General features: G+C 48.1%; 1 protein-coding gene across 1 annotated transcript in view; it reads left to right on the top strand.

The window, feature by feature from the left end:
- Positions 1 to 21,114, top strand: part of LOC121005371 (lysosomal acid lipase/cholesteryl ester hydrolase-like) — a 56,328-nt gene that overhangs the window by 21,095 nt on the left and 14,119 nt on the right. Inside the window, exon 4 of the mRNA XM_040438062.1 lies at positions 18,479 to 18,677. Coding sequence (XP_040293996.1) covers positions 18,479 to 18,677 — 199 coding nt within the window. The remainder of the gene's footprint in view (positions 1 to 18,478; positions 18,678 to 21,114) is intronic.

Here is a 21,114-nt window from a genome sequence, read left to right as displayed (position 1 = left end):
TGGCTGCCATAGTCTGCTCCCTACTGCTGTGTGCACTATGCACAGAGCAGCAGGGACAGTGTGAGGTCCTATTCACCCTGATAGAGATCTATCAGGGTGAATAGGACAAGGGTTCTAGTCCCTAAGAGGGCTGTTAGTAAAAAAAAACAAAAAAAAAACACACCAAAATATTAATTATAAATGAAAAAGAAAGATTTACAAAAAAATAACTACACGTTAACAATAAACATTCATTGTCAGCAGATTTGAGTAGGATTTTCTATTTTTTTTTTTCCAAAAATGAAAATTCACAGAATATCGGTATAAATTATCGGCTATTGGCCGGAAAGTTCACAGATTATTGGTATCGGCCCAATCGGTATCGGCCCAAAATCTATATCGGTCGATTCTCTACTGCCCACCAATGCAAACATTGTAGAAACATTCCCGGCATCCGACCTCTGACAGGGAGCTGCCGTCCGCGCAATTAACCCCTCAGGCGCTTCGGGTTTAGAATATTCCATCGGATCGGAGTTTTCTCCAATCCGATGGTATATTTTAACTTCAAGCGTCCCCATCACCATGGGAATGCCTCTCCACGCCTAGCTCGTCGCCGATCCACTGCTCCGGTAAACAAAGCCATCTCAGCCCTGCTACTTGCCCGCAGCAGGGCTAAGCTACTGAACAAACTACCTGCCCGGGTCCTGGGCGTCGGGCGATAAGATTTACACACCCCTGCTTGTATGTACACTAATGTTAGTAGTTTTTTTTTTTCTTCTGCTGCTTGAGGACAGAACTGAACCTATGTCTCAGCTTTCCCGCTAGATCTGCGAACACGTGTAACATCCCAGAGTTATGTTACAAAACTCTTTTACCCCGCTACAACCTGTTAAGTGTATCTGCATTGTCATCCTGTGTAATTTAACATCACATTCTCACAAATGTGCAATCTATGCCTTGTTTAATTATGTATTGCTGTAATTTTCATGTTCACCAGCAGGTGGCAGCAATGTGTTACCAGGGACTTAGTTCAGTTTAGTGTTTCTAGACTGGAATAGTTTATTCCAGTTTAGACCCCCCCCCTCTTTGAGCAGAGTGGGCTCGCCCATGTCCTGCCTCATGAGGAGGGAAGGAAGATAGTTAGTGTGCCAGCCACCCTTGCTAGGGGAAGGCTGTGCGAGTAGGAGCTCCCAGTTCTAGGGATCCAACCCACTATCTTGTCTTGGCTGAGACAAAAGATCAGCATTCCCAATCTGAGTCCTTCAGCCTCAGCTGGTAGAAAGCAAGCAGCCACCTCCAGAACTCCAGGAAGAAGCATACCCTGTGAGCACAACTGTGAGTACCGTCCAGAGACTAGGAGAAGCCAAATTCCTCCTCACCTAGTCAGTCCCCAATACAGCAGAAGACAGATAGCGCAGAAGATATAAATTCCTGGCACATTACAGAGCCACAAGCAGACGACTTATCCTGCAAAGAGCTTCAGGCACATGATAGAAGCAGAAGATATAGATTCCTGCCACACATTGCCAATACCTGCTGGGACTTCAGACTATTGCTGTATCTCACATGGATTACTTCTGCATCTAGTAAAGACAAGTTTGAACTTTATTCCAAGTCTGGATCTCAATTATTGCTGCAAATCCCTCAATTACTCCTACTAGCAGCACACTCATTTTATTGCATGTACCCTGCGCATGCTGCAATTGGCGACATGAATAAAACTATTAACTATCTTTTACACATGACCCAGTCATTGCATATTATAGCGTCAGAGTGCATTATTCCAATCCGGCTTACTGCATATTTTGGCGTCACGAACAGGATCGAGCTGTGTGCCAACAGGATCGAGCTGTGTGCCAACAGGATACGAATTAAAATGTGTGCCATAACAGGATACGAACTGAATTGTGTGCCAACAGAATCGGATCCAATTGTGTGCCTAAACGGATCAAACTGCATATTTCACAGTACTGCAAGATCCACAGATTGTGCAAAAACCCTGAAAATTGACTTTATTGCCTTGTTGCTGTGCCAGAAAGCGCTAAAACGTGCGCTCCAGCACTCAAAGGGTTAATTTGCCATATTTGCAAAATGGCGTTGCTTCTTCATGCCCAGAAGCTGGAAAAAACAAGAACGCCCCCTGAAGAGCGCGAAGATACCGAATACGCCCCCCTAGAAGCGGGAAATCTAAAGCCTGCCCACCAAGAACTTTGCATTGTGAGCCAAGGGAGTGAAGTCTCCTCCCTCTGGGCTCCACCCTCACTTCCTGAAAGACAGTGGAGCCAAGGAAGATGGCGCTTCCTTCACAAAGATGAAACCAGATGGTTATTGGAGGAGAGGCAGTATACGAAGACTACCCACGGAGATTCAACTGTCTCAACTGGTGAAGAGAAGTGGTCCCTCCGTCTTTGCCGCAAGCCTGGAGGCAGTGGATCCCTCCGCGGCTACGGAGCCTGCAACCCCAATTGCTACCAGCGGCGAAGAAGAGAAGACCGCTGTTCCCGCTCCCGCGGAAGAAGACGTGACTCCAGTCCAGACCTTGGAGGCAGTGGATCCCTCCGCCACTACTGCTCACAGAGTCGAAGGCGAGACGTCCCCCAAGATGGCCACCGATGCTAAGCCTGCTCCTGCGGAGGACACCGCTGATACAGTCGCCCAGGCTTTGGACCAGCCTGCACCGTGGACAGCACCGGAAGCTCCAGATGACTACCAGGAGGCACCGGAACCGGCCGCCCGGCTGCGACATCAGGTAGGAGCAGACGCGCTCTCTGAGGCCCAGGCCCGGTCCGTACCTACCCCTGCACCGCTCCCTGTGGGTCCCGATATCTCCAACAGGCCTAGGCCTGCTCCGCCAAGGACACCTACTGGTGTGGCGGAGGCGGCCGGTACTTCCACTCCGCCGCCCGATGCCTTAACCCCGAAGTCCCGTGGGAGATCACCGCTTATGCCCAGACCCCATGGGAATACAAGACCAATATAGAAAAGTGGGTCAAACAGGTCCTAGACGACCCCCAGCCTGGCGATCCTAAGCTCACCAGACGGACAGGGACAGTGCTCTGGTCTTCCGTCCAGCCAGGAGTGGGATTCTTGCAGGACAATTACTCTGGAACAGAGATGTTTGTGGGCCGCCGTCCTGTTAAGCGCCCCTATTTGCCGCAGGCCCGCCACAGTCTGTATGTGGGCGATCAAGTGGAATACACCCCTATGCGCTCCGTCCAAGGCCCCTTTGCTGCCGGTGTGACCCTGCTGGCTAAACCATTAACCCCTGCAGTCACCCCAGAGACCTGGCAGGAAGACCCAGGCTCTGCAGGGAAGGTCCGTTGCCTTCAAGAAACTCAGGACGGCAGACTACGTTTCAGAGAGCAACCCCAGCCAGAACCTGAACCTGTGATCCCTGACCTGGCTGCACCACCAACACTACGGGTGGGCCAGATAAATAATTCTGTGCTGACATTTAATCCTAGAGTGCAGCCATATGTTCTTCCTTGGAAGCTGCCCCAGGCACCTGCAAGTTGCCTCCCAGAACCCCTTCAGCCGGAGGTTTTAACCGTCTCTGCACCGGCTAGGGATCCCGGCTTGCAGCAGGTTACAGCTGCTTTCTCCAGGCTGTCTGCACAGCCAACTCCAAAAGCAACCACCAGAGGTCAGTGGCGCACTACCACAGCTGCAACCCTGAGCTACCAGAGGCAAGAGCGCCCCCTGATGCGCTTTAGTAGCTCCAGCAGCGAGGAGGACATGGATGTCCTTCTCTAAATGCATCCTTAAAAAATAAGGAACTATTTGGGAGCCACGTCATGGACTGTTCCTGACGGGTGAGGACCCATTGGCATTGTGTTTTAACGTTTTCTCTTTCAGGTTGCCCTATTTTGTCCTCACCCTGGTCATGAGTTGTAGGGACTCCCCCATCATTATTTAACCCCTCACGTCCAAGTTCATTGTTTTACCCCCTTTCTTAGGTTACTTGATAACCTCATGGAACTACGGTTCTTAAGCTGCTAATTTTATGTGCTTTTACATGATATTTTATACCTTGCTTTGGATTACAATTAACTTTTATTCCTGTGGATTACAATTGACTTTTGCCCTGTTTCCAGAGGATTCAACATTAAGCACAAGAAGAAAAAGGACTCAAGCTTTATTTGAGCGTTCTATTGCATTAATAAAATTGCACTACTTTTATAAAAAAATGTTTACTGCAACGTTAAAAGCTTGCACCCAAAGAAAAGACTCAAACGTGAACCTGAGCTCTTTGTGATTTCCATTGCTATATTATTGCACTAATTACCGGTTTACAAGGTTGTGAAACATTTAAAGATAACATGCCCATTGTGTGTATTCTTTTCCAGATGCCGCAATGTGACCTTCCTGCACTATTTGTGACAATTGCACTTAACATTGCACTTAACCAAAAATGTAGCAACTTACTCCAATATACCTCATTTTACAGCTCATGTTCTCTCCTCTCTTTATACGGACTGCCTTTATACGGACGCTTAATACTAATGGCCTACACCTGGAGTCATATATACCAGGTACCCAGGGTAGGACCAACTGGTAAGTCCTGGCAGGTCTAGTAACTACACGGGTAACCCCGCTGCTTCGGGAATGGTTAGTAGTCATAGACCCCTCCTTCCCGCTCGTTATATGTTCAGGATTGCTCCCATCCTGAGGTGTTTTACTTCCAGGAGTTTTATGGGATTATACTACCCTCCTCCTGTGACATTGCCAGAAGTGTATGAAGATGCAAAATACCTCCCCTTCTGAGCCTTTGCCTAAGGTATGGTACCTCAAGCCTTTGAGCCACATTTAGCTACCCTTAGTCACCATAGTGATCGTGCTATAAGCCATATTTTTCTGACTTTGGTGCAGGGAAGGGAATACAGGATTGTCATGGTCTTACCTTCTTGCTGTTCTCCTTCGTTTGACATGTGCTGGCGGCCATCTTGGTTTCTGGGTTTCTTGTAGCCTTCCACCCTGCGGCTCCTCCTTCCCACTGGGAGGAGCTGGATGCCTAGCTCATATATATAGGAGGTCTGTGGCTTCAGTTCCTTGCTTGGTCCTCTTGTGTTCACATGCTTCTAAGACTGCTGCTGCTTCTGGTTCCTGATCCTGGCTTCGTCTGACTACCCTGCTGGTTCCTGATCCTGGCTTCGTCTGACTACCCTGCTGGTTCCTGATCCTGGCTTCGTCTGACTACCCTTCTGGTTCCTGACCTCTGGCTTCGCAAAGACTCTGCTCGGTTTCACCATCCGTTTGGACTTTTGCTTTACAGCTTTATTTTCAATAAAGCCTTCTTATTTTCTCTTATCTCTTGTTGTACGTCTGGTTCATGGTTCCGTGACATTAGGACCAAGCCATGAATTCTGACGGTACAGGGCCATCCTCGCTACCCACGCTGGTTGCCAGACTTGATCAGCAGGATCACCTGTTGGGTCGGTTCGCTGTGGCGTTGCAAACCCTGCTTGAACGCACGGCTCATTTCGCTCCCGTTGCCGATGGGTCGGTTGTCGCTCCTGGGCTCGCTCATACTGCCGCTCCGGTTGTTGCGCCAGAGTCTACCCCGACACCTGTTGTTGCGCCTGCGGTGTTTCGGGGTATGACCGGTTCTGCCCCTCTTCCACAGCGCTTTGGGGGAGAGCCAACTCAGTGCCGAGGTTTCCTTAACCAGGTGGGCATTTATTTCGAGTTGCTGCCACATGCCTTTCCCACTGAGAGATCAAAGGTGGGCTTCTTGATCTCGCTGCTCTCGGACAAGGCCTTGGCCTGGGCCAGCCCTTTATGGGAGAACAACAATCCGGTGGTTGCCGAGTTTTCCGGTTTTGTTGCTTCTCTTCGGAAGGTATTCGATGTGCCGGCTCGTGCTGCCTCTGCTGCGAAGCTCCTTATGTCCATCAGACAGGGTTCACGATCCGTAGCTGAATACGCCATTGAGTTTCGTACCCTGGCAGCAGAGGTGGGCTGGAATGATGAGGCTCTGGTCGCTGCTTTCTCTCATGGTCTCTCGGATGCCTTGAAGGATGAGGTTGCAGCTAAGGACCTACCAGTTGAGCTCGAGTCTCTTATTTCTTTCCTGATTTTGATTGACACCAGACTCAGGGAGAGACCTTCCTTTAAGGAGAACCTGCGGAGGTCTTCTAACAGATTGGTGCCTACGTTTGCTGTCCCACCCGTGCCTCCCTCTCCTCCCACGCCTCCTGGGGATGACTTGTCTGGGGGTGAACCCATGCAGCTGGGGTTTGCTCGCCTGTCCGAGGGGGAGAGGGCACTCCGGAGACGCGAGGGCCGATGCATGTACTGTGGTCTCGGTGGGCATTTTCGGTTGGCATGTCCGAACCGTCCGGGAAAACGCTCGTACCTGAGATCCTGTCGGGGGCAGATCTTGGGTGGAGTCTCCTCGTCCCCGGTTTCCCGTGTTGACAAACCACTGATCACTGTTGTCCTCTCCTGGGTCGGGGGCTCGGTGACGACCCAGGCGTTGGTGGACTCTGGTGCTGGTGGTTTGTTCATTGATAGTGTGTTCGCTGCTGCCAATTCCATTCCTCTGCAGGCTCGAGGTTCCCCACTGGCTCTTGAGGCGATAGACGGCAGACCCCTTCTGCCGCCACACGTGACTCATGAGACCCTTCCAGTGGGGATAGCCATTGGTGCCGTTCACAGAGAGTCGGTCTGCCTCCAGGTTATTTCGTCTCCACACTACTCGGTGGTCTTGGGGTACCCCTGGCTCCAGAAGCATAATCCGACTTTCGATTGGAGATCGGTCGAGATCCTCTCGTGGTCACCGCAGTGTGGGGCTAGTTGCATCCATGGGTCTGTCAAGTTGCTGTGTACTTCCTCGGACTCTCTGTTGCCTCCTGAATACGAGGAGTACCGGGATGTATTCGATAAGGTGCGCGCGGTTGCCCTACCTCCGCACCGCCCATACGATTGTGCCATAGAGTTACAATCTGGTGCCGTTCCTCCTCGTGGCAAAGTCTATCCACTGTCGGTAGCGGAGAATGAGGCCATGGAGGAGTACGTGAGGGAGGCGCTTTCACGCGGACACATTCGCAAATCTTCGTCCCCGGCAGGGGCTGGATTTTTCTTTGTGAAAAAGAAGGGCGGTGAGTTGAGGCCTTGCATCGATTACAGGGGTCTCAATCGCATCACGATCAAGAACGCTTACCCGATACCCTTGATTTCCGAGCTGTTCGATCGCCTTAAAGGGGCCACGGTCTTTACCAAACTCGACCTGAGGGCGGCATATAACCTGGTAAGGATCAAGGCGGGCGATGAGTGGAAGACCGCGTTTAACACCAGGACCGGTCATTATGAATCCTTGGTTATGCCCTTTGGGTTGTGCAATGCGCCCGCAGTCTTTCAGGAATTCATCAACGATGTTTTCCGTGACCTGTTGCAGCAGTGTGTGGTGGTCTATTTGGATGACATCTTGGTATATTCTGAATCCATGGAGGCCCACATTCTGGATGTCAGACGAGTGTTGCAACGGTTACGAGAGAACAAGCTGTTCGGTAAGCTTGAGAAATGCGAATTTCACCGATCCCAGGTAAACTTCTTAGGTTACATCATTTCCGCTGAGGGGTTCTCCATGGATCCTGAGAAGGTTTCGGCTGTCTTACAGTGGCCCCAGCCCAGTGGTCTTCGTTCCCTGCAGCGCTTTTTGGGCTTCGCCAATTATTATCGGAAGTTCATCAGGGACTTTTCCATGCTGGCCAAGCCTCTCACGGATCTGACCAGGAAGGGCAGTAATTCCCAGGTCTGGCCGCTCGAGGCCATCCGAGCTTTTGAGGCCCTAAAGTCCGCCTTTGTGTCGGCTCCGATTCTGTCGCATCCCAACCCTGGGTTGCCCTTTGTCCTCGAGGTGGACGCGTCTGAGACAGGAGTAGGCGCCCTTCTGTCTCAGCGTAGAACACCAGAGGGTCCTCTGCTTCCTTGTGGGTTTTACTCCCGGAAACTGTCTTCCGCGGAGTGCAACTATCAGATTGGTGACAGGGAGTTATTGGCCATCGTGCAGGCCCTTAAAGAATGGAGGCACTTGCTCGAGGGTTCGGTGGTTCCGGTTCTCATCCTGACGGACCACAAGAATCTGACCTACCTTTCTGAGGCCAAGAGATTGACACCACGTCAGGCCAGATGGGCTCTGTTCTTGTCACGTTTTAATTACGTGGTCTCCTACCTACCCGGTTCCAAGAACATCAGGGCGGATGCCTTATCACGGCAGTACTCCGAGCTGTCCAGGAAGGAGTCGATTCCGACTTCGGTCATACCTCCGAATCAGATCCTGGCCGCCATTCGCACCAGCTTGACCTCTCCCCTGGGTGAGCAGATTTTGGCGACTCAATCTGGTGCTCCCTCTGGGAGACCCAACGGCAGATGTTTTGTGCCTGAGGAGTTGCGCACTCGGTTGTTGCGAACCTACCATAACTCCAAGACCGCGGGGCATCCTGGAAAGAATCAGCTGTCCTGGGCTGTTTCACGTCTGTTCTGGTGGCCTTCCCTACGTTCCGACATCGCCGCATATGTAGCGGCATGCTCCGTTTGTGCCCAGAGTAAGTCCCCTCGGCACCTTCCGTTGGGCCTTCTGCAACCCATAGCCACCGGGGAGCGCCCATGGTCACACCTGGGGATGGATTTCATTGTGGACCTCCCTGCATCCCGAGGCCATACGGTCATTCTCATGATTGTGGATCGGTTTTCCAAGATGTGCCACTGTGTTCCTCTCAAGAAGTTACCCTCTGCACAAGAGTTGGCCACGATTTTTGCCAGGGAGGTCTTCCGGTTGCACGGTTTGCCCAAGGAGATTGTGTCGGATCGGGGGAGTCAGTTTGTGTCCAGGTTCTGGCGCGCCTTTTGCTCCCAGTTGGGGATTCATCTCTCCTTCTCCTCGGCCTACCACCCTCAGTCCAATGGGGCCGCAGAACGATCCAATCAGGCCTTGGAGCAATTCCTTCGTTGCTATGTCTCCGATCACCAAGACAATTGGGTTGACCTCCTGCCTTGGGCTGAGTTTGCCAGGAACACGGCGGTGAACTCTTCCTCTGGGACGTCTCCCTTCATGGCCAATTATGGGTTCCAACCTGCCGTGTTACCGGAGGTATTCTCTCCCCAGGATATTCCGGCTGTGGAGGATCACCTTTCCGTCCTACGTGCTTCTTGGGTACAGATCCAGAAGTCCCTTGAGGTCTCTGCGCAGCGCCAGAGACTCCAGGCTGATCGCAGACGAGCGCCTGCTCCTTCCTACCAGGTCGGAGACCGTGTATGGTTGTCCACCCGCAACCTCAACCTTCAAGTGCCCACTCCCAAGCTGGCGCCTCGCTTTGTTGGTCCCTTCCGAGTGCTTCGCAGGGTAAACCCGGTAGCCTATGTCCTTGCGCTTCCTCCTGGCATGCGGATCTCCAACGTGTTTCATGTCTCCCTGTTGAAGCCACTGGTGTGTAATCGTTTCACTTCCTCGGCCTCGTCCGGTCCAAGTGGGCAATCGTGAGGAATATGAGGTGAGCAATATCCTGGACTCACGCCTGGTCCGCGGTCGGTTGCAGTTTTTGGTCCATTGGCGTGGTTATGGTCCAGAGGAGCGTTCCTGGGTTCCCTCCGCAGATGTCCATGCTCCTGCCTTGCTCCGAGCCTTCCACGCACGCTTCCCTCAGAAACCGTTTTGTGCTCCGCGGAGGAGGGGCCCTTGAGGGGGAGGTACTGTCATGGTCTTACCTTCTTGCTGTTCTCCTTCGTTTGACATGTGCTGGCGGCCATCTTGGTTTCTGGGTTTCTTGTAGCCTTCCACCCTGCGGCTCCTCCTTCCCACTGGGAGGAGCTGGATGCCTAGCTCATATATATAGGAGGTCTGTGGCTTCAGTTCCTTGCTTGGTCCTCTTGTGTTCACATGCTTCTAAGACTGCTGCTGCTTCTGGTTCCTGATCCTGGCTTCGTCTGACTACCCTGCTGGTTCCTGATCCTGGCTTCGTCTGACTACCCTGCTGGTTCCTGATCCTGGCTTCGTCTGACTACCCTTCTGGTTCCTGACCTCTGGCTTCGCAAAGACTCTGCTCGGTTTCACCATCCGTTTGGACTTTTGCTTTACAGCTTTATTTTCAATAAAGCCTTCTTATTTTCTCTTATCTCTTGTTGTACGTCTGGTTCATGGTTCCGTGACAAGGATAAAGCCACCCTTTCATTTGCGGGCATTCCGTTACATAATGGTGGGACTACAGAGTAAAGACACCCCCATGCTTTCTTTGGTGTTTAATGGATCCAGAACACTACAAAGTCAGTCAGTAATGTTTGCTTAGTGTAGTATTTGGTTCACTGGTTATACCGAGAGAGGGAAACTGTTAATTAAGGACACCCTACTCATGCGGGCAGGAACCCAGGGTAGCCGTTTTATGTTTGTCTTTGTTTGTCTTTATATGTAATACATGCAGCACTTTGTATTTTATTGGGTACCCCAGAGCTGGTTCCTCTTCCCTCATAAGCATAAGCCGAGGGCGGCTTAACTCGAAGTAAGGGGGAATGTAACATCCCAGAATTATGTTACGAAACTCTTTTACCCCGCTACAACCTGCTAAGTGTATCTGCATTGTCATCCTGTGTAATTTAACATCAAATGTGCAATCTAAGCCTTGTTTAAATATGTATTGCTGTAATTTTCAACAATGTGTTACCAGGGACTTAGGGCTCTTTCACACTTGCGTTGTCCGGATCCGGCATGTACTCCACTTGCCGGAATTACACCGTCTTCAAAATGCGTTCAGTGTTACTATGGCAGCCAGGACGCTATTAAAGTCCTGGTTGCCATAGTAGGAGCGGGGAGCGTGGGAACGGTATACTTACAGTCCGTGCGGCTCCCGGGGCGCTCCAGAATGACGTCAGAGCGCCCCATGCGCATGGATGACGTGTCCAATGCGATCACATGATCCATGCGCTTGGGACGCCCTGACGTCACTCTGGAGCGCCCCGGGAGCCGCACGGACGGTAAGTATGCTGCTCCCCCGCTCCCCGCTACACTTTACCATGGCTGCCAGGACTTTAGCGTCCCGGCAGCCATGGTAACCATTCAGAAAAAGCTAAATGTCGGCTCCGGCAATGCGCCGAAACGACGTTTAGCTTAAGGCCGGAGTCGGATCAATGCCTTTCAATGGGCATTAATTCCGGATCCGGCATTGCGGCAAGTGTTCCGGATTTTTGGCCGGAGCAAAAAGCGCAGCATGCTGCAGTATTTTCTCCGGCCAAAAAACGTTCCGTTCCGGAACTGAAGACATCCTGATGCATCCTGAACGGATTTCACTCCATTCAGAATGCATGGGGATAATCCTGATCAGGATTCTTCCGGCATAGAGCCCCGACGACGGAACTCTATGCCGGAAGAAAAGAACGCAGGTGTGAAAGAGCCCTTAGTTCAGTTTAGTGTTTCTAGACTGGAATAGTTTATTCCAGTTTAGACCCCCCTCTTTGAGCAGAGTGGGCTCGTCCATGTCCTGCCTCATGGGAAGGGGAGGAAGTTAGAGTTAGTGTGCCAGCTACTGCTGCTAGGGGAAGGCTGTGCGAGTAGGAGCTCCCAGTTCTAGGGATCCAACCCACTATCTTGTCTTGGCTGAGACAAAAGATCAGCATTCCCAATCTGAGTCCTTCAGCCTCAGCTGGTAGAAAGCAAGCAGCCACCTGCAGAACTCCAGGAAGAAGCATACCCTATGAGCACAACTGTGAGTACCGTCCAGAGACCAGGAGAAGCCAAATTCCTCCTCAGCTAGTCAGTCCCCAATACAGCAGAAGACAGCGCAGAAGATATAAATTTCTGCCACATTACAGAGCCACAAGCAGACGACTTATCCTGCAGAGAGCTCCAGGCACATGATAGAAGCAGAAGATATAGATTCCTGCCACACATTGCCAATACCTGCTGGGACTTCAGACTATTGCTGTATCTCACATGGATTACTGCTGCATCTAGTAAAGACAAGTTTGAACTTTATTCCAAGTATGGATCTCAATTATTGCTGCAAATCCCTCAATTACTCCTACTAGCCGCACACTCATTTTATTGCAAGTGAGCCAGGATCCAGGAGTCCAGCCGTACCCAGGTAGGAGACACCGTTGACACTATTGCCACTATCACACGGAGACATTACCCCACTCTGGCATTCCTAACCTGGTACGTGAGTTGCAACATCTTAAAGGCCCCTGAGACTGTACCCTGCGTATGCTGCAATTGGCGTCACGAACAAAACTATTAACTATCATTTACACCTGACCCAGTCATTGCATATTATAGCGTCAGAGTGCATTATTCTAACCCGGCTTACTGCACATGTCTTTTTCCTTTAACGCTTGCAGCCGTGTTAGAGGACAGCTGTCTTTTTACTGTGATTTTCTGGCTTTCATCCCTGAACACAGTAGCCTGTGAAAAAGTCCCCATAAATGAGCGTTTTTATGTGCAGGAATTATCTTTTCCATTTTAAATATGATTATTTTCTCTTGCGTTGCGTACATCCTGCTCTTTTAGTTAATGAAATGTGAAAGGTTTGCGCATTGATCTGGTGATGTCACACGGGCCTCACGCAGATGCCTATGAGGACCGGTAACAAGGACAAGGTTTCAGCTGTTCTGTTCTCACTTGGCTTTGACGCAACAGTAACATCATCCATATTAGAGCCAAGTCCTAGCATGGGTATTCCTTTCGGCTAGGACGGGATGTCCATGACTAAACGTGTTCTTGGAAGAAACCAAGAGTTTAGGAAGAGCTGCGTTTCATCTGGAAATGTGTGAAAAGGAGAGTGAATTCAAGGCTCTCTGAGGAACGATGACAGAACATGACTTTCATTAGAAGACATCGAAGAACGTGCCAAGGGCTACTTCATGGAAACGTGTAGTTCCAATAAATCCCTACTACTCTGGAAATGGCAATATTGAGCCAATCTGGTATAAGAACAAGAATACACTTTCAGATTTTATGTTCCTCAGGCTATTGGTTCTTCAATAAGTATCATGAATCCTTTGAAGGTTGGATATTTTGGAAATATGTTGTCACTGAGCTTCGTGACTCAAATCTTGGCTTTTTTGATGATTTATATACAGATGGCAACATGCTTATTCCACATTGTGTCATTGCATGATTTTCTCTAAAGGTTAAGTAAAGATTATTGAGGGTTTTGACTTCCCTTTTATTCTGTCAGGATGTTAGTGCGCTGACTGAATAAATCCTTTGTTGCTACAAAGCCATGAGATATGATTGCCAAGGTCATCGATGATTTGTGTTTTCCTCTGGAATCTCATGTTTTTCCATTTAATTTTGGATTAATTTGTCGTTACAGTGTTCTTACATCTAGAGCTGCTTTCATATCTGCGTTCTTTGCCAATCTCCTTTTGGGTCTTCCATCACAGAATTCAGTAAAAACGGAAGTAACAAGCGCTCATATGAAAGTAGCCTAATATGACTCCCACTTGGTGCAAGAGTTCATGTAAGAGTTTAAAAAAACGGTCTGGTTTTTATGTGCAGGAATTATCTTTTCCATTTTAAATATGATTATTTTCTCTTGCGTTACGTACATCCTGCTCTCTTATATTACATCCTGGTCTATGTAATATAGCAAAAAACAAACAATAGTCACCTCCTAGACCCCTTCTGATGCTTCGGAGCTTCCACCAGTGTCTGTTAACAGGCTGCAAGTAAAATAACCTGTTGTACCAGCACATGCCATGTTTACTGGCATCATTGCCGAGCCCTACACGTCAAACTCTTTGACAACTCCCTTCGCGGCACATTCACACACATTTACTAAGATACACCATAGAAATCCAAGGCTTACAGTCAGATTTCTGCTGCGGATAATTAGCCCCTTTGTCCTCTGCTTCTCCATGTGAAATAAGTAGCATGCTAATCATTTTTGCGCCAGAGTTTTGTGCCATTGCAGCTCGAAAAATCTGCCTGGAAATTTTTCGTTGCATGCAAATGCAGCTAGAGAAAACCCATTCACAAACATGAGATGTACAGTCAGGTCCATAAATATTGTGACATTGACACAATTCTAACATTTTTGGCTCTATACACCACCACAATGGATTTGAAATGAAACGAACAAGATGTGCTTTAACTGCAGACTGTCAGCTTTAATTTGAGGGTATTTACATCAAAATCAGGTGAACGGTGTAGAAATTACAACAGTTTGCATATGTGCCTCCCACTTGCTAAGGGACCAAAAGTAATGGGACAGAATAATAATCCTAAATCAAACTTTCACTTTTTAATACTTGATTTGCAAATCCTTTGAAGTCAATTACAGCCTGAAGTCTGGAACGCATAGACATCACCAGATGCTGGGTTTCATCCCTGGTGATGCTCTGCCAGGCCTCTACTGCAACTGTCCTCAGTTCCTGCTTGTTCTTGGGGCATTTTCACTTCAGTTTTGTCTTCAGCAAGTGAAATGCATGCTCAATCGTATTCAGGTCAGGTGATTGACTTGGCCATTGCATAACATTCCACTTCTTTCCCTTAAAAAACTCTTTGGTTGCTTTTGCAGTATGCTTTGGGTCATTGTCCATCTGCACTGTGAAGCGCCGTCCAATGACTTCTGAAGCATTTGGCTGAATATGAGCAGATAATATTGCCCGAAACACTTCAGAATTCATCCTGCTGCTTTTGTCAGCAGTCACATCATCAATAAATACAAGAGAACCAGTTCCATTGGCAGCCATACATGCCCACGCCATGACACTACCACCACCACCATGCTTCACTGATGAGGTGGTGTGCTTAGGATCATGAGCAGTTCCTTTCCTTCTCCATACTCTTCTCTTCCCATCACTCTGGAACAAGTTGATCTTAGTCTTATCTGTCCATAGGATGTTGTTCCAGAACTATGAAGGCTTTTTTAGATGCCATTTGGCAAACTGTAATCTGGTCTTCCTGTTTATCACCAATGGTTTACATCTTGTGGTGAACCCTCTGTATTCACTCTGGTGAAGTCTTCTCTTGATTGTTGACTTTGACACACATACACCTACCTTCTGGAGAGTGTTCTTGATCTGGCCAACTGTTGTGAAGGGTGTTTTCTTCACCAGGGAAAGAATTCTTCGGTCATCCACCACAGTTGTTTTCTGTGGTCTTCCAGGTATTTTGGTGTTGCTGAGCTCACCGGTTTGCTATCTCTCTGATGGGTTTCTTTAGTTTTTTCAGCCTAATGATGGCTTGCTTCACTGATGGTAACAGCTCTTTGGATCTCATCTTGAGAGTTGACAGCAACAGATTCCAAATACAAATAGCACACTTGAAATGAACTCTGGACGTTTTATCTGCTCATTATAATTGGAATAATGAGGGAATAACACACACCCGGCCATGGAACAGCTGAGAAGCAATTGTCCCATTACTTTTGGTCCCTTAACAAGTGGGAGGCACATATGCAAACTGTTGTAATTCCTACACCGTTCACCTGATTTGGATGTAGATACCCTCAAATTAAAGCTGACAGTCTGCAGTTAAAGCAGATCTTGTTTGTTTCATTTCAAATCCATTGTGGTGGTGTATAGATCCAAAAATGTTACAATTGTGTCGATGTCCCAATATTTATGGACCCGACTGTAGATTAAGAGATAGAGCTTTGAGACTCCAAAAGAATTGACACAAATTGGAATCAATAGGGAGATCTAACCCCTTAGTGACCAGCCTGTTTTGTACCTTACTGACCAAGCGTTTTTCTTCCCTTTTTTCATCGTCGCATTCCAAGAGCTATAACTTTTTTATTTTTCCGTCTATATAGCTTTATGAGGGCTTGTTTTTTGCTGGACAAGTTGTTGTTTTTAATGGCGCCATTTTGGGGTATACATAACTTTCTGATGAACTTTTATTAACTCTTTCTGGGAGGGAGATGGGAAAAACAGCAATACTTCATATTCATATGTGCCCGCATTGCTGAGAAAGATGATGCTTTATTATATGCAAATTATCTTCTGGGAGCAACGGGGGCGTTACCGTTACACCTAGAGGCTCATCTCTCTCTGCAACTGCCACGGCCTCTCCGCTTTGATTTGAGAACAACACAGTGAAAACACCATCAGACATGGACCTGTCAATCAAAGTGCAGATGACGTGGCAGTTGAAGCGAGAGCAAAGACTTTAGGTGTAATGGCAACGCCCCCGTTGCTCCTAGAGACTAATTTGCATATATTAAAGAATTTTTCTCAGCAATGCGGGCACATATGAACATGGGACCAACACAGATATCTTCAGCTGCCAAGTGCCAGGGCCGTAGATAATTTTTTTTTCCTGGGGGGGGGGGGGGGTTCAGCTTTCTCAAATTATAAGACTATCTAGCAGACACACCAGGGTTTGAAAAAATATATACCAGCCATATCATTCCTAAACCAATCCCCATGTTAGCCATCAGCCCTCCATGTCATATTTCTCCCCGTCCATGGCACAGACAGACTACAGACATTGTCTCCGGCCCATCATGTAACCCCATCCTCACCTATGTCACATTTCTCCCCCTCCATTTGATTGCTCTAACACCTAAAGAAAAAATAATAATTAAAAAACCTGATGTTTCTCCAGATGATCTTATGCTAAAAGTAGTGGTAATAGAGTCTCAAAGGTCTATAGAAGCAGGTACACTATTTTTACAAACCTTTGAGACTCTATTAACACTACTATCAACATCAGGTCATTTAGAGAAACAGCATCTTTTTTTAATTATGTTTTTCCTTTAGGTGTTAAAACATAACTTTCATTTGAATATTGGGACCGCAGGATAATCGACATTCACCTGGGAGTAAAAACTTTTATGTCCAATTGGATACTTCATCGAATATTTAAATCGAACAATTTCGAATATTTGAAAAAGGGCCTTGTAGAGACACTAATATTATTACAAGGAAGAGACTGATTGGATAATCTATATTTTTGGCTTGCAATATTTTTTCTCATTCAGGACGTATGGTCCCCTTCTTATTGGACTGTTTTTGAGTTTTATTCAAGTTTTTAGATTTTAGGTAATTTTAGGGTTTATGGTAATTGTGTTTTTGCTGCAGCAATTGTGAAGTATTTTAACATTGTATAAATGTTTAAAGAGGACCTTTCACCTGTATAAACTATGGTAACTGAGTATGCTGACATGTAGAGCGGCGCCCGGGGATCTCACTGCACTTACTATTATCCCCGGGCGCCGCTCCGTTCTCCCGTTATAGGCTCCGGTACCTTTGCTTCTTAAGTTATAGTAGGCGGTGTCTTCCCTTGTCCTGTGGGCGTCTCCTTCTCCTAGGCTGCAGCGCTGGCCAATCGCAGCGCACAGCTCACAGCCTGGGAGGTTTTTTTCTCCCAGGCTGTGAGCTGTGCGCTGCGATTGGCCAGCGCTGCAGCCTAGGAGAAGGAGACGCCCACAGGACAAGGGAAGACACCGCCTACTATAACTTAAGAAGCAAAGGTACCGGAGCCTATAACGGGAGAACGGAGCGGCGCCCGGGGATAATAGTAAGTGCAGTGAGATCCCCGGGCGCCGCTCTACATGTCAGCATACTCAGTTACCATAGTTTATACAGGTGAAAGGTCCTCTTTAAGTATTGTGTAACATTCAGTCACCACTAACATTGTATTTTAAGCAAATATGCCATATTAAATATTGTGTAACATTCAGTCACCACTATTATCATTGCTTTATTTCCGTACGAGGGAGTGCCAGTCTCTTAAATTATATATTTTCTGAAGACCAGATTATGGCAAAGATTTTCACCATGGATTTCACACAAAAACGGATGCAGTCTGTGTGCCAACCACATGTTATCTGCGGGTCTATTGTTTTCTTTTTGCAGAACGAACATACGGATACGGAAAGCACATGGATGGTAACTGTTCTTTCTACATCCGTATTTCAGTCCGCTAACAGAAAATGCCCTATATTTGTCCGCAAAACGGATATGGTCGTGTTCATGGGACCTAACACTAGCAGATTTTGCTATGCTTTTGGCACAGATTTACAGCAAAAAATATCAGACACAATAGTGGAAACTAGCTAAGCTTGTGCCCATGCATGTCTTTATTCTTTTTCCTCTTTATGGTGAGTTATACCACTAAAGGTAAAAGCTGTTTCTTGTTGTTGGTGGTGTGCCTGGGTGTCTGGCATTTCAACACCATAAAAACATTAAGCAATACTGTTCATTAAATGTGGACATTTTTACTACACATTGTAAAGCAATATGCCTAAAAATGAGACACCGGCTCCCCTAGTGCCTCATGGTGGTATAGCAATAAGGGCTTAAGCATAGAGAATCTGAATGGGTCTTGCTGTGAATGCCACATTTTACAGAAACATTACTCTCAACGTAGAAATTGCATCTTTTTAGTTTTGCAACAGATCAATGATGTAAGATGCAAAATATCTGACTCCAAATACCTGTAATTTGTTTGGTTCATTTTGAAAACAAATTAGTCTTGACTTCCCAAAAACCTGCACTTATCTGACTCTCAAACACTGTACTGTATAAAGCTGTGCCATGTAATATATGTCTTACATTTCAGGACCCAAGCCTGTGGTGCTCTTACAGCATGGCCTACTTGCAGATGGCAGTAACTGGGTTAGCAATCTTGCCAACAACAGTTTGGGCTTTATCCTGGCAGATGCAGGGTATGATGTGTGGATAGGAAATAGTCGGGGAAATACGTGGTCTCGGAAACACAAGACTCTCTCTCCTGATTCTGAAGAATTTTGGGCTTTCAGGTAATTATGAGCAATGACCATGCACAGCTGTAAGTCATAAAGAGCATCTGTTTTAGGCTGACCTTCCATAGGTGGGGCATAATATGGCTGATTCATCCCTGCCCACCCACAGTGGCCATTGGTCGTACAAATATTGAGGTAATACCGCCATTAACCCTGAAATGTGTGTGGCCATTGGTCATTATTGGTTGGCGGGGTTGCAGCCGTCGTACCACACCCACCCTGCGGAAACCCAACCTTGAGGCCTCATTCATACTTCTGTGTCAGTGTCATGTCTGTGAAAAAAAAGCGTACGTGTTTCATCCGTGAAGCTGTCCGTGAAGGATCCGTGGTTGGTCCGTGTTTAAGTTTTTACCATCTGTGTGTCATCCATAATTCACAGAAGTTGCTCAGCTGAAAACTAATTTAAAAAGAATCTCCTATTAGTCTTCAGTGAAAAACGGATGCAACATGGACACAACACCGAATTAGTCTCACAAATGCATCTGTTTGCGTCCAGATTGCCGGATCCGGCAGGCAGTTCCGGCGACGGAACTGCCTGTCGGAATTCTCTGCCGCAAGTGTGAAAGTACCCTAAGCTACCTGCTACCCGCATTTGTCAGCATGGCGGCATGAGGAAAAAGAGGGCGCCCGTGCCTGCGGATAGGGGCAGCGGCGCCGGCATGGACCGCTGGGCTAACAGACTGTATACAAGTGCTGCTGCTCATTATCTACACCTCCACTATCCTCTCTGTACTTCATGTTTCCTCATGATCTCCATTCCTACAGAGATTCATCTGAAGATCATATTAAGGTCTCATGCACACGACCGTATTTTTTTCCGTGATCCGTGACCGTTTTTTCGTCCGTGGGTCTTCCTTGATTTTTGGAGGATCCACGGACACGCCGTGCGGAGCCAAACGGATCCGTCCTGAATTACAATGCAAGTCAATGGGGACGGATCCGTTTGACGTTGACACAATATGGTGCAATTTCAAACGGATCCGTCCCCCATTGACTTTCAATGTAAAGTCAGGAGTTAATATACCATAGGATCAGAGTTTTTTCCAATCCGATGGTATATTTTAACTTGAAGCGTCCCCATCACCATGGGAACGCCTCTATGTTAGAATATACTGTCGGATATGAGTTAGATCGTGAAACTCAAATCCGACAGTATATTCTAACACAGAGGCGTTCCCATGGTGATGGGGACGCTTCAGGTTAGAATATACTAAAAGAACTGTGTACATGACTGCCCCCTGCTGCCTGGCAGGTGCTGCCAGGCAGCAGGGGGCAGCCCCCTCCCCTGTAGTTAACACATTGGTGGCCAGTGCGGCCGCCCCCCCCCTCCCTCCCCTGTAGTTAACTCGTTAATGGCCAGTGGGCCCCCCCCTCCCTCCCCTGTAGTTAACTCGTTGGTGGCCAGTGGGCCCCCCCCCTCCCCTGTACTTAACTCGTTGGTGGCCAGTGGGCCCCCCCTCCCTCCTAATTAAAATCTCCCCCCCCTATCATTGGTGGCAGCGGAGAGTACCGATCGGAGTCCCAGTTTAATCGCTGGGGCTCCGATCGGTAACCATGGCAACCAGGACGCTACTGCAGTCCCGGTTGCCATGGTTACTTAGCAATTTGTAGAAGCGTTATACTTACCTGCAAGCTGCGATGTCTGCGTCTGGCCGGGAGCTCCTCCTACTGGTAAGTGACAGGTCTGTGCGGCGCATTGCTTAATGACCTTAATTAAGGGGGGAAGATTTTAATTAGGAGGGGGCGGGAGGGGAGAGGGCCCACTGGCCACCAACGAGTTAACTACAGGGGAGGGAGGGGGGCCGGCCGCACTGGCCACCAACGAGTTAACTACAGGGGAGGGAGGGGGGGCCCACTGGCCACCAATGTGTTAACTGCAGGGGGCAGTCATGTACACAGTTCTTTTAGTATATTCTAACCTGAAGCGTGACCATCACCATGGGAACGCCTCTGTGTTAGAATATACTGTCGGATCTGAGTTTTCACAAAGTGAAAACTCAGCTCTGAAAAAGCTTTTATGCAGACGGATCTTCGGATCCGTCTGTATTAAAGTAACCTACGGCCACGGATCACGGACACGGATGCCAATCTTGTGTGCATCCGTGTTCTTTCACGGACCCATTGACTTGAATGGGTCCGTGAACCGTTGTCTGTCAAAAAAATAGGACAGGTCCTATTTTTTTGACGGACAGGATACACGGATCACGGTCTCGGCTGCAAAACGGTGCATCTTCCGATTTTTCCACGGACCCATTGAAAGTCAATGGGTCAGCGAAAAAAAACAGAAAACGGCACAACGACCACGGATGCACACAACGGTCGTGTGCATGAGGCCTAAATTGTATTCAGGATCTTAATCCCTGACAAGTAAGAGAGGAAGATGGCGCAGCTATTTAACTTGTCCTCCTCTGTGGTTAGGACAGGTTTTGTGTGG

Source organism: Bufo bufo, chromosome 6 (assembly GCF_905171765.1).
Source record: "Bufo bufo chromosome 6, aBufBuf1.1, whole genome shotgun sequence".
NCBI lineage: Eukaryota > Metazoa > Chordata > Amphibia > Anura > Bufonidae > Bufo > Bufo bufo.
This window is presented reverse-complemented; position numbering and strand designations above follow the sequence as displayed.